The 14,623-nt window shown below is 38.2% G+C and overlaps 1 protein-coding gene across 5 annotated transcripts in view; it reads left to right on the top strand.

Annotated features, from left to right (window-relative positions):
- Nucleotides 1–4,367: 4,367 nt before the first annotated feature.
- LOC119487959 (importin-13-like) overlaps nucleotides 4,368–14,623 on the top strand; it is a 43,039-nt gene continuing 32,783 nt past the window's right edge. The window contains exons 1-2 of one of the 5 annotated variants that reach the window (XM_037769056.1): nucleotides 4,368–4,386; nucleotides 7,037–7,123. In XM_037769056.1, the coding sequence (XP_037624984.1) occupies nucleotides 7,055–7,123 (69 nt within the window). In that variant the 5' untranslated portion in view covers nucleotides 4,368–4,386; nucleotides 7,037–7,054. Of the gene's footprint in view, nucleotides 4,387–6,535; nucleotides 6,713–7,036; nucleotides 7,124–14,623 lie in introns of those variants that run through there. The other 4 variants (XM_037769054.1, XR_005206834.1, XM_037769053.1 and 1 more) reach the window with 4 other exon arrangements.

The raw sequence follows: 14,623 nt of genomic DNA, 5'->3' as shown, positions 1-14,623 counted from the left end.
TAATATTACGAGAATAAAGTCATAATTTTACAAGAAAAAAAGAAAATAACACGTAAAATTACTTTATAATATTATGACTTTATTCTCGAAATCTCAGATTTTTTTTCCCTGAATGTGGCCCTAATACTCCGTCGTACTGTCGTACTATAGACCTACAACAATGATAAATAAAAATGAAAATGTAAATAAAAAAACAGTTATTTTTTTCCATTTTTAATAATTCACAGGGAGCCACTGGAGAGGGGCTAAAGCGCCGCATGTGGCTCCGGAGCTGCAGGTTGCTGACCTCTGACCTAGACAGACATACCCAAAATAAATCAAGAATAGCTCCACAACTACCAGGTCTATATGCCTGATCTTGATCTCTATGGATAGGTAAGACCTCAGATAATTCATCCCCAGTGTTAGTAACATTGTGATTGGTACGAGTAAATTGTGATGAACCAAAGGAAAAATACACATTTTTATCCTCGCCTAAAATGTTTTCTAGATTAAACCGTGGATAACGCCTTTGGTCATGACCTTTACCCTGTGCATCATCACATTCTACCATTGTGCAACTGTATAAAATCAATAAAAAACAACTACATTGTGAAATGTAAATAAGAAAACAATGTAAATAAAATAACAAAAAAGAATCCAAAGTCAAGGATGAACATTTAATATAAAAATGGTAAAAAAATATTATAAAGCAAAAATAAAATTTCTCGTGCGTTGATTTTGTTACTGAAATATTAAAATCATTGCCAAACAAACATTGTTTGTACAAAATACACTTGGAGTGTTGTTTTAAATTTGTATTTATTTATTTATTTTTTCCCGCACATAAAAAATATTGCTTTTGGATTTACATATGATTTTTATGTTATGGCATGTGTTGTTGTGTTATTCATTGACATTGTATGACGCATAATGCATTGTATAATTATTTTGTATCCTGGAGAACAAAATACATGTATGGTTTAATTGAGCCAATAAATAAAAGGTTTTAAAAATATATTGAATTTAAATTTATTTCTAATATATTAAGCATTTTATAAGCATCAGAAACATAGTGCAAATTTAATTTTGTGTATATATATTTTGTATATTTATATTATTATTTTTTATATATATTTTGTATATTTATTTGTTTATACAAAATACAATAAAACAAGTACTCAAAACGTTTTGGGTTTTATTAGCCTCTTATTTAATACATCATATATTTATTATTAGTAGGCTATATTGTGATATTTGTATTATATAAGGGCCTGCAATGGCTCCTTAAGTTGATTAAATTATATTTTTTCTGAATCATTATGTTGTGTGTTTGTAGGCTACATAATAAAGGCTATATGAAGAAATAAATCAGTAAATAAAACCAAGTGCAGGCTACATCCAGGACAGCATGTAGTGTTTAGGAATTTTTTGGTCAACAATTGAATAATGAAAATATTCTGTTAGGTATTTGACTTGATACGGAAGCTTAAACTGTTTATCACCTTCAGGTTTTGTTGCATGACTGGCTCTTTCTGCAGGACGTTAAACTGAAGTGTGATGTCTGAGTTGGGCCACATGGAGGCACTGTGGCTCTACAGCTGGTTCTCCTCCTGTGGAAAAAACATGCATTTAGTTGGGGAAAGGGTGTAGCTACAGTAGCCTATATATACATATATATATATATACATATATATATATATATATGTATATATATATATATGAACCTCAAAATATTCTTAGTTAGAAGTGAAATATCTTTGGAAGATCAGGGGCTTTTTCAGATTTTTTTCACGTTACCTGATGGTTGCTATAAAGTAAAGATCTTCAAATGAATATGATGTTAAGCTATGAGCCTGTTTTGGAAGTGCAAAGCAGAATATTCATCTTTACATAAAGCAGATTATGGAGCTTTGCATCATTCTTTGTGGCACCTGCGTGAAGCATAGAAAGGATTTAACACTGCTGTCCTCTTGTTTTAATTGAACATCTGTTGTTTATATACATCACATTATATGTTTTCGCCATTTGCCACTTTCCAGTAGAGTTCTACATGACAAACACAATCTAGGCTTTTTGGAAATCTATAAAACATGCATTGATTTTCATTTAATGTTGCTGTACATGAGTGAACTGGAAGGTGTGATGAATGGTCAGATGTGAGAAGGGTCTGGCTTTTATTTGTAGACATCTCATGCCTACAGTACAATGCTAGTAACATATTTATCTCCACTTTTATAATACACCAAATCTCTGGAAAGCATCCCACATAGCTACAGAATAAGATTGACATTTTTCTGTATGGGTTTTATTGTTTCATTCAACATCCCATCAGGATATTACGTTTTTTATGGTAGTTTTGTTTTCAATTCAGTGATGCCGATGGGGTAATCAATACTAGGTTGCCTTTTTGTTATTGTTTGTATATGTGACATCATTTTTAATATGTTTTTGCTGACATTGTCATTGTCTAGCGATGTGATCATGGAGATAACTACATTCAGAAGGAGCTGGAATTTGTACTTCCAGCTATATTATTAGTATTTATCAGTTAATTGTATGTTAGTACCGTATTTATTGCATAGATGGGAAAAGTGTGAATATAGCCTACATGTATTCCCCATATATTTGCTATATATGTGAAAAAAAAACTGCTTAAAATGAAAGAAAATAGGCAACAAACGGTCTTGTGAAATTACTTTGAAAATTAAAAAGAATATATATTTGCATTAGGGCTGTCAAAGTTTCATGTCATACTATCTTGTCGTGAAGGAGGAAAAAACAACGCTCAAAACTTAAGCTACATTTTGGTGAGGAAAAACTGTCATGGCCATTTTCAAAGGGGTCCCTTGACATCTGACCTCAAGATATGTGAATGATGATAGGTTCTATGGGTACCCACTAGTCTCCCCTTTACAGACATGCCCACTTTATGATAATCACATGCAGTTTTGGGGCAAGACATAGTCAAGTCAGCACACTGACACACTGACAGCTGTTGTTGCCTGTTGGGCTGCAGTTTGCCATGTGATTATTTGAGCATATTTCTGGAGTTTCTGGACACTATTTGTCATTGTTTTGTGTTGTTAACTGATTTCCAATAATAAATATATACATACATTTGCATAAAGCAGCATATTTGCCCACTCCCATGTTGATAACAGTATTAAATACTTGACAAATCTCCCTTTAAGGTACATTTTAAACAGATAAAAAATGTGCAATTCATTTTGCGATTAATTGCAATTAACTATGGACAATCATGCGATTAATCGTGGATAAATATTTTAATCAAGTGACAGCGTTAATTTGCATGTATGGATGTTGTACTGATCTCCTGCTCCATGTTGGTTTACATGTCAACCAGCAACAGTGAACACAACAGCTGTGATCTCAAACAGTCTGTTTATATTGCAGCATCACTGACGCACGTGTTAAATAAATCAGCGTGTTACTGCTGCTGTTGATGAACACATCTGTTCGGGTGTTTGAGTTTCACTGTGTCACCTGTCTTTAGTAAACTTGGTCTGTAGTTGATTCGTCACTGATTTCATCACTGGTCCTTCCCAATCTGTGACCTGTGTTTTACATGCAGCTGCTGGTTAAAGAGTTAATACTGAAAATACAGAGAAATACTTATAGTATATTATTAGGCCTTTATTACCGGTATATTAGTGTATTATTATATACGTATTATTATACCACAAGCCAGAGCTTGCACTATTTTATGTCTTTGAGTCTCATTTTGCTTTTATTTGTGTGATTTTCCTTTTTTTTCTTTTTACCTGAGACCCAAGATTTGTATTGCTAATAACTACTTGCTGTAATTGTTGTGCATATGACGAATAAACAAATTTGAAACTTGAACATTCTGCAAGTTTATTTGTAACATATTTCAAAGTGTAACAGAGTATATTGAAAGAGTTTGCTATTAATCTAATATAAATATATGAGTTGTCTATTAGTAGTACATTTCAAATATGCTCAGAAGTGTAATTGTAATGCTATCGTAGAACTCATAAAATGTACTTTAATTTCACTGCAAGTACATGTATGTATGCATGTATGAAATGCATATGCAGTAGTATGTTTGTAGTGTACCAAAGTATACTTAAAATAGTCCCATTTTAGTACAGTAAAGTACACTTGTGCTTTTGTACTACTTCTTTAAGTATACTAATTATTAGTCTGCGTGCTAGTACACTTGTAGTACAGACACGGACCCTTTTCCCTGTTTTGTTGTTGTTGTTGTTGTTGTTGTTGTTTGAGGCTTCCACCTACCAGTACAACAACCCAGTGTCTGACTGAAGATTTTGCCATTGATTCCTTCTGTAGGAGTGAGGTATCCACCTATGAACAGCCTGGTGTCTATTTTTGCATGTTTGGAATCATCCTGGATATTTTCAGGTAAGTGAGATGCATTTGAAGGCTTTATTTATGGGGTACGTGACTAACAAACATTTATTTTCTGCTAAAAAATTGATAACAACATGTGGGACACAATATAAATATGCTCATTAAAGCTGGCATCATCTTTGTATGTTTTTAATCATCCTGGATATTTGCAGGTAGGTGAGACGCATTTGAAGGGTTTATTTATGAGGTATGTGACTAACAAACATTTATTTTTAGCAAAAAAATTTGGTAACAACATGTGAGATACAATATAAATATGCTCATTAAAGCTGGCATCATCTTCATATTGTAAGGATGACATTTAATTGGATTGAGGGGGAAATGCCGCATTCAAATGTTGTTCATATATGAGAATGCCAAGGAGCTTTTGGCCGCAAAAAAAATGACAAAATGAGCAGCTGTTTGGCTAAATAACCGAAGACTTAAATGCATAACTAAAAATAATACCTAAATTCTGTTAATTTTTCAGGTTTTGTATATTCTCCACGTTTAATATTATGGGCACTTTAGAAATCGCTGTTGTTGTTGTTTTTTTTACCGTGTCATTGACCAGTTAACGCTGTGATTCCCATATTTCCCACAGCGCCTGAATGTAGCAGTGATGGGAATTACAGCTCTTTTTAGTGAGCCAGATTATTTGGCTCAGCTCACCAAGAAGAGCCGGCTCTTTCGGCTCACTAACGGCTCTTCGTTTTCACCACTTCTGCCTTTTATAATTCAGCCTTCAGTGCATTGAGTGCCCGTGGTGCGGAGAAAATGTCCTATCATTCTGCCTTGAATTAATTAAAAAAAACAGTATGGAGGCTCGTTTGGAAACTTTCTTCTCGTATTTCACCAAAATAGTTCACCGAAATGTGTTTCTGAAAACATTTGAGGCCAGAAATAAGCCACGCAGTTGCTGAATCGTTCTATATTATGGATCGACAATGTTTATTTTAAGAGATTCTCTGGAGTTTCGAGAGGCGGCGAGTCGCGTCGGACGCCCTTGATCTGCATAAAGTAGACTAGCCCTCAACTTTATGCAAATGAGGAGCGGGCATCGTGACGCTCCGTTTCTCGAATCGCGCTGCCACGCAACCAGAATGCATTGCACGGCTGCTTACATAGACAATGACTGGGAAGCATGGAAATGGCGGAGCCTGTGGACACGTTCAATCAGTGCATGGAGTGCCCGTGGCGCGGAGAAAATTGTCTTGTCATTCTGCCTTGAATTAAAATGACTATTTGTAACTTTCAGAAATCCTTGTTAACAGCGACACCTGTGGTCGTTAAGTCAACGAAAGTGCTCTAAATAGAGATGAACGAGCATCGCTCAAAACAGTGAGGCGACACACGTCAGCTAAAACCACAATATCACTCTATATTTCACCTGCTTGGCAGTAATGTTAGCTGACCAGACGAAGGTCTCTCCATGAATCAATGCTGATCCTAGTGTTGGCTTTTCCTGCTTCAGCGTCGGTGCCGGGGCTCTGAAGCAGGAAGAGAAACGTTATCGCCTCCCGACTGCGCCCGCAGGGAGACATCGGAGTTTTTGTCGGAGACGATAACGTTTCTCACTGCGGAGCCCCGTCACTTCACAAGACATGGAAAACCTCTGTTGGTCTGGAAGAGCTGCAGCATTTATTTCTGTACAAACGTCCACTGTACATTCACTAGATATTCTCAGAGCTACTAATTCTTCTGCAGTGTGTAGTGAGCGCGCATGAACGTGAGGTGGACGAGAACGAGCGTGGTGTGTGAGTGAAGGAAGGCAGGCAGCGGAGCAGAGACTCCGACCCTGGAGACCAAAGCTACGGTCTCCCCTGTGTCTTCTGGCCGTGGTCGGGGGGCTGGAGCAGGAAGAGCTGACACTGTTTAGCAAGACGGGCTTCACTAGATATAACTTTACGGTTATGGTGCTTCCGTGTAGTTTGTGTTGGAGTCTTGTCTGAACATTGGACACTGACATTTATACGTGTAAGAAGTTACAAACTAGTCCCTTTAACAAGTATAAAATTATTGACATCTTTCCACAATTCACATGTATATTTACAGGACTAGAATAAATTAGAGCAAGTTTCAGGACGTGATTCGCAGAAGGAAAAGAGCCGGCTCTTTGAACCGGCTCTTTGGACCGGCTCGTTCGTCACCTCCCCATCTCTAGTGACGGAGCAGAGCGGCAGTAGAGAGACAGAGAGCTGCTGCCAGCATCATCGTCTCATAACCGTCGCAGAAAGGACAGAAAGGTGTGATAAACATCGGCTCTCTAGCTCTAGACGGCCTGGAAGCAAAACACGGACACGGCAGTGTTTTGGTAATGCTGTCACACTCGGAAAATGTTAGTATATCTGTCTCGCTTGGCTGCAAATTGCGTCAATTTACGTGCAAAATGCTACGTTAGCAAGTTAGCATAGCCGTTAGCATAGCCGTTGCTATAGCATTTTCCCATAGAGTGTGTGTTAGCATCAGCTAGCTAATGTTAGCTTGCCGGTTGCTTCTCGTGTCATCATTTATATCTGAATGTAGGATGTCGTCGAGCTAGTTTACTCATTCCAGCTGCTATTGTGGGAATATTTGGGATGTTTTAACTGAGGATAATGTGGAGATTAAAGGTGTCTGTCAGCTCCTGATTGTGTTTGCTCCTCTTTTGATCATCTGACAGCTCCGAGTCGGTGGAGATATGGAGACACCGGGGAGGATAGCAGCAGCACCGGACAGCCTGGACTTCACCGTGGAAAACGTAGAGAAGGTGAGTCTGGGAGACCAGCTTATGCAGGGTTTGTGGACTAAAGAGGTGGTATTGTTTCAGTAGAAACAGACAGCTTGAGGGAGAAAGCAGAGGAGCTTTATCTGCCTTGTAGCCACATAATAATAATAATTACAGTACTGATTTGGAGAGATCATGTTTGCATACAGGGATTTAGCTCATCTGCCCCTTTAAATAAATAAGTGGTATTGTTTCAATAGAAGGGGAAAGCAGAGGAGCTTTATCTGTGTAGCCACATAATAATAATACTAATTTTTACAGCACTGATTTAGAGAGATAATGTTTGCATACAGGAATTTAGCTCATTTAAATTAGTCTTGACTGAATGGCTAATGTTCAGAAAGATTGATCAGATGATCATCAGAATAACAGGTTGTAGCCCTTGTAGCCAGTTCTTTGCCATCTCTGTCACTCAGTCCTTGTCAGAAACAGCTTATGCAGGGTTTGTGGTCTGGAATTTAGCTCAACTGCCCCCTTAAATAAATAAATAAGTGGTATTGTTTCAATAGAAACAGACAGCTTGAGGTGGAAAGCAGAGGAGCTTTATCTGCCTTGTAGCCACATAATAATATTATTTATTGCAGTACTGATTTGGAGAGATGTTTGCATACAGGAATTTAGCTCATCTGCCCCTTTAAATAAATAAGTGGTATTGTTTCAATAGAAGGGGAAAGCAGAGGAGCTTTATCTGCCTTGTAGCCACATAATAATAATAATAATAATAATAATAATAATTACAGTACTGATTTGGAGAGATCATTTCATTTCATTTCATTTCAAAATTAATTTCGAACATGTAGAATACAAAAAAAAATAAAGAAAAAAAGAATGATCGTACCAACAAGTGGACAGTCAGAAACAAGTAGTATTTACATACAATGAAAAGTATAAGAAAAAAAAATTGTCAACACTTGATGCCTTGATTTACATATTCGAAAAGGAGTGAGAAGAAGTATATATTTATTTAATCCCAACCCTTCTCCATAAGTCAATTATTAATTATTAACCAGCTTCCTAATGTTTGCATACAGCAATTTAGCTCATTTAAATTAGTCTTGACTGAATGGCTAATGTTTAGAAAGATTGATCAGATGATCAACAGAATAACGGGTTGTTGCCCTTGTAGCCAGTTCTTTGCCATCTCTTGTTGTTGTAAAATGCTTGTCTGGGTCTTGTTTTTCAGTGAGTTTGGGGACCAGCTTATGCAGGGTTTTTGCACTAAAGAAGTGGTATTGTTTCAGTAGAAACGGACAGCTAGAGGGGGGAAAGCAGAGGAGCTTTATCGGTTTTGTAGCCACATAATAATAATAATAATAATCACTGTTCTGATTTGGAGAGATCATGTTTGCATACAGGGATTTAGCTCATCTGCCCCTTTAAATAAATAAGTGGTATTGTTTCAATAGAAACAGACAGCTTGAGGGGGAAAGCAGAGGAGCTTTATCTGCCTTGTAGCCACAAAATAATATTATTTTTTACAGTACTGATTTGGAGAGATGTTTGCATACAGGAATTTAGCTCATCTGCCCCTTTTAAATAAATAAGTGGTATTGTTTCAATAGAAGGGGAAAGCAGAGGAGCTTTATCTGTGTAGCCACATAATAATAATAATATTATTTTTTACAGTACTGATTTGGAGAGATAATGTTTGCATACAGGAATTTAGCTTATTTAAATTAGTCTTGACTGAATGGCTAATGTTTAGAAAGATTGATCAGATGATCATCAGAATAACAGGTTGTAGCCCGCCAGTTCTTTGCCATCTCTGTTATTGTAAAATGCTTGTGTGGGTCTTGTTTTTCTCTGTTGGATTGGAGATATTTGTGTGTGTATGTGTGTGTGTGTGTGTGTGTGTGAGTGTGTGTCTGTGTACTGATTTGGAGAGATGATGTTTGCATACAGGAATTTAGCCCCTTTAAATTATTCTTGACTGAATGGCTAATGTTTAGAAAGATTGATCAGATGATCATCAGCATAACAGGTTGTAACCCTTGATGCCAGTTCTGTGCCATCTCGTTATTGTAAGATGCTTGTCTGGGTCTTGTTTTTCTCTGTTGGATTGGAGATATTTGTGTGCGTGTGTGAGTGTGTGTGCGTGCTTTCTTGGCAGTGTTGACTGTGGCTGCCAGGTTGCTGTGATGAATCTCCCTTGCTGGGTGGCCACTGACTCGGACACGAGGGGATGGGTGGGGAGGACAATGGGGAGGATGGAGAGACGGAGGGGAGAAAGGTGGTGCTCCTGTGGAGGAGCAGAGTCGATGTGATGAGATGGATTGGGGGGGATGAGGGGAGGAAGGGAGGAAGGGAGGAAGGGAGGAAGGGAGGAAGGGAGGGGTCAGGGTCGATGTCTGTGACAGTGCCAGTAAAGAAAGAAAGAGGAGGGGATGAGAGGAGGTTGGCGATGCGACAGAAATGGAATTAGAGGCAGGTTTGAGGGAGAGAAGCACATTCCTGTGGGGGGAAATGACTTGGTCTGATACTGGGGGTTGTAATAAAGGAGGAAGAAGAATGACAAACAATGAGCAAGGTCCTGTCTCCATGTGGATGATCTTCTTGTTCATTTGTTCATATCTGCAGGTGAAGAAAGTGGTGCTCTGTTATGATTTTGGGGTGGCAAATGCATGAAGGAAATGCTAAACATTTCCTCACATTGCTCACGTTAACTAAATCGGAAAAAATACAAGTACATATTGTATGCATACCTAAGTAAATATGTAATTAATGTAACTTGGACGATTATAAATAATTTGTTATGAAGGGTAACCTTTTGTGAAAGTAACTGATATCAACCTTATAGATTTGCATGGGATTTTTTCATTAGATCAAGCTATATTTTATTGGGTTTGGTAAGTATTAACCTATAGCTTGCCAAAATACCCCAAGCGAGCATAAATAGTGTGTGATTTTCATCAACAAAAACAATCTGAGCCACATGTAGGGCTGTGTATTGGCAAGTACCTGGCGATACGATATGTATCATGATACTTGAATAACAATTCAATATATTGCGATACCGTAAACAAGGCGATGTATTGAGATTTTTTTATTTAATTTTAGGAAAACTGTCAGAGTATAAAAGAACAGACCAGAAATACACCATTTTAAAATAGGCAAAAACAACAAATATATACTGCATGTAATAAAACTGCAATGTTTACTTGCCCAAATCTGCATGGGATAGCATAAACTGGACATATCTTTTAATCGGGAGACTCGTGGGTACCCATAGAACCCATTTCATTCACATATCTTGAGGTCAGAGGGTAAGAGACCCCTTTCAAAATGCCCATGCCAGTTTTTCCTTGCTAAAATTTAGCGTAACTTAAGAGTGTTATTTAGCCTCCTTCGCAACAAGCTAGTAGTTGGTACCAATGGATTCTTTAGGTTTTCTGGTTTCATATGATGCCAGTAACTTCACTAACCTTAAAACTGAGCCCGGTACATCCTCCAAAAGATCGCCTAGCCGGGCCCGACGGCAGGCCGTCGAATTTTTAAGAGGTTAATTAAAAATCGGTACAGTGTTTTGGAGAATCGATACAGTATTGCACAATAAAATATTGCAATACTTATGTGTATCAATATTTTCTTACACCCCTAGCCACATGTCAGATATATATTTGAGTGATTTATTTGATTGTCTGAAACAGGAGATGTTTGCAGTGGTTAAATGTCAGTGTAGTGATAATTCAATAAACTATTTTTAATTAAAAAGAGTTCAGGAACGTCATCTGTGTGATGTTATTAATTTAGACACTGAACTCTGACCTTTAAACTGGTCTGCTTTTCCTCTTTTTAAGACACTGGGAAACAGTACGTAGCAGCCACTAAATTATCATGACAAAATGTCATGATGTTTTATTCTGATTTTTGTGTGTGTTCCTACAGTTCAAGGTGCATTTTCAGATCCTGTTAAAGCATTCAGTCTTCTCCGAGTGGTGCAGCGCCATCAATAATCTCATTAACTGATAAAACATGACAAACAGCATCTGAGGTATCATTTCCCCTTGAAGGCTATGAGCCCTTTTGTAATAACACCACACTTGCATTTCAAAACTAATGAGATATTGTTCTTCTTAGACTCTGCTATATTTAGAAAGTATATTTAGACTATTTGGGTGAGATGCATATTTTTATTATTCTAGATAATTTGGCTTGACATATTTGTACTTTATTAGTAATGGAATCAGCATGATGCTGTTCATTCACTGGAATAAGATGGAGGCGATGGGTTTCTTAATGTGCACCTAAAAGCATCATATTAGTATCTGTGTCAGACCACAAACTTAATGCGTTTATTATTATTTTATTCCTTTCTCTGCCACACAGTCACAACAGCACGTAAGTGTAGGTATACACACCACCAGCAGACACATCGTAGTGATCATCAATAGAGTCAAATTGCGCTACCCATTAGATGATGAGAGCAAAACCAGTAGCTAAAAGAGTGAAATAAAAACAAGACCACTGGGATCAGTGGGATTGTGGAGAGTGTGTGCTTGTTGTATACATGCTGGTGGACTGGAGATGATGGTTCCTGGCCCAGTATTTGTATGTGTCCAATAGAAAGCCCTTTGTTCAATCTTGGGTCTGTGAAACAAAGTACTACATTGTCAGTGTCTTTGTGTGTATAATGAATGGGTACGTATACTCTGCCTTACATTTCCACTTTACTATAATTAGCCTTGTCTAGAATCACTATTCCACTATTACAAGCAAGTGGATTTTAGAGGAAATTCGGAGCTGTACATTTAGCTGTGAAATAGTGTGCTGTTAGGTCATTTTGCACGTCTCCCCCCCCACCCCCCCGAGACAAACCACTACTGTACCACCAGGAAGGACCACAGCACAGTACTGGGTCAGCACTTTGCTGAAGGGCACTTTGCCAGGGGTGGCTTCTGTGTAATCACCTGGGTTGTTTCTGAAATCATTCACTCATTTATTACTCCCTACTCACTATCCAGAGAGTTCTACATAGAGGACTTTATAGAGGACTATATAATAGTCACCGGCAAAATGAAAAAAACAAAACGTTTGAACATCGAATCAATATTAAGGCAACTATGCAACTGATGATTATTTTCATTGTCGATTATTTTCTTGATTAATCAATTTATTGTTTGGCTTATAAAAGGATGGAAAATGGTGAAAAATGACGATCAGTGTTTCCTAAAGCCCAAGATGACGTCCTCAAATGTCTTGTTTTGTCCACAACTCAAAGACATTCAGTTTGCTGTCATAAAGAAACCAGAAAATGTTCACATTTAAGTAGCCAGGCCCAGACTCTACCTTTTATAAACTGTGCTCTGTGTTCAAGTAATGTTAGAATAAGAGATGTATGTGACAGCAAGTGCTGCCTTCTTATTAAATAGTGTTATGGCATTTAAAAGCAGAGGAGATGATTCAGCCTGCCAGCTAACGTATTACAGAACATAGCAGGGGGAATTTGACGCTGAGAAATGATGCACGGTGTATTGAGTGGTCTTTTGGTGGCTGGAGAGGCTATATCAGAGGGAGAAGAGGGATCGCGATGACTATTACCACCCAGACATTGACAGAATTATATATGAGCTCATGTCTTGTAGGTTACATGATACACACACATATCCTCGTGCAAGCATTTTTGTTTTATTTTTGCAGACTTGGAAACAGTATGGTACTGTCTCCAAGCCTGCTGTCCATTGATTCTGAGTCTTCTGGTGGAATTTGTTCATGTAGCTGAGGATTGCACGTTGAGACACTTGGTGCACGGGTTTGTTTGCTGTACATGTGATGTGATTCTATCACTATTGGCAACGTGGTATTCTTAATTTCTTTCTTGGCAGCGTGCTGTCAACAACCGCCCGCACACGCTCTCGCACAAACTATTCTTCTTTGTTCCCTCATTAATCATCATTCCTCTGCATGTCTTTGGTTCTCACAGTTATAGCGCGGTGTCATGATGGGTCAGCGGTGTGATGAAGCCTTCTGCAGCACAGCAACAACGCTGCCCTCCCATCACTACGATGACTTTGAGTACACACTCTAGTGGACAGATGGCTCGAAAACATGCTGATCCTACGGCGGCGAGATGCCATTACCTGCTGTGTGTAAACAGTGTGCAAAAACAAAATGTGTGTGTGTAGGCTCGTGCACTTATGCCTTATGTAGGGAAGGAGAGATTTCTATAATGTTTACAAAAACATCACGCTGCCACCTGCTTGCACTTGCTAATATATTTAATAAGGTAAATCATCTTTTATACATAATGGCTCCTACCTTATTTATTTGCTATATTTTGTTATATTTTTAGTATTAGGCTTGTTGCTGTAGTCCCTGTTACCGGTGTTACACGGTTTTCGGACATACACCGATTACATTACTTGCCCACCATCATTTTTGCGTATCAGTGCCATGTTATCAATACATGGTCAGACGACTGCCAAAATGTGAAAGTGTCTGCTCCGTATGGAGTTTCAGCTCAGAGTAGCAGGACTCAGATTTCACACACAAGGGACGAGAGTTTACAGACGATGGCGAAGGATTTGCTGACAAAGCGAAAAGCAAAAGCAGCTATAGAGTGCTACAGGATGAGTCCTAAAACCTGGAAACGAGTTAGCATTTTAGCACTTCCGGTTCCCTCGTCTTGAAGTCAATGGGTTTATTGAATGGGTTTTTAGTTAGATGCCTGAAATAATGTCTGTGGTTAACTCAAGCTGAAGAGATTTTAACATTTTGTTCTACGACATAAAATACATCAATAAATACCCCACTTGTGAAATCTGAAGCCTTAATGTATCTTTAAAAAAGTCGGTTGCTAACAAGTGGCTAAATGAGACTACTAAACGTCATCACACCGAATCGTCCGCCGTTACAGCCTCGATATGTATACTCGCATTCATGCGACCGTGTTGTTGTTTGTTTATAGCCTAACATTAGCTATTTACTTCTAGCGATTATGGTGTTCCTTTTGTGAAGATTATCTTGCTGAACAAAACGTGTAAGTATCATAAACATGTGTTTGCCACAGAGCTTCTTTTCTGCAATTTCCTGGTTGGCCTACAAAAATACATCATCCCTGGAGCACTTTATTTGCTAATATTTCTGATTTAAACCCAATGCTTTAAGAAAACCATAACGTTAATGAGGCAATCGCTGTGCGGAGGACGGAGCGGTTAAAGCTGATTTGCACTGCTCAGCGGCGCCAGGTAGAAACATGCAGCCTCGCAGCGAAGGCTGAACCGGAGAGGCCAGACACACAGCCATCTGACGTTAAAGATCAAAGTAAGCGATCTACATATATTGAGCGTCATCTTATTTTATGAAATGTCCGGTGTAATCTGTATTAACTGGCGGCACATTTTCCTTACCGTGACATCCCTATATAGTATAGATATTGTAGTGCCTACACTATAGTTATTCTCCTGGGCTTGGTAGTGAGCACACAAGTGTATACCAGTTACAGTAGATCTGTGGTTATGTGTGAGCAGATGGTGAATCTGTCTA

Source organism: Sebastes umbrosus, chromosome 5 (assembly GCF_015220745.1).
Source record: "Sebastes umbrosus isolate fSebUmb1 chromosome 5, fSebUmb1.pri, whole genome shotgun sequence".
NCBI classification, from domain to species: domain Eukaryota; kingdom Metazoa; phylum Chordata; class Actinopteri; order Perciformes; family Sebastidae; genus Sebastes; species Sebastes umbrosus.
The sequence above is the reverse complement of the archived record's forward strand: the minus strand, read 5'-3'. Positions and strand labels throughout refer to the sequence as shown.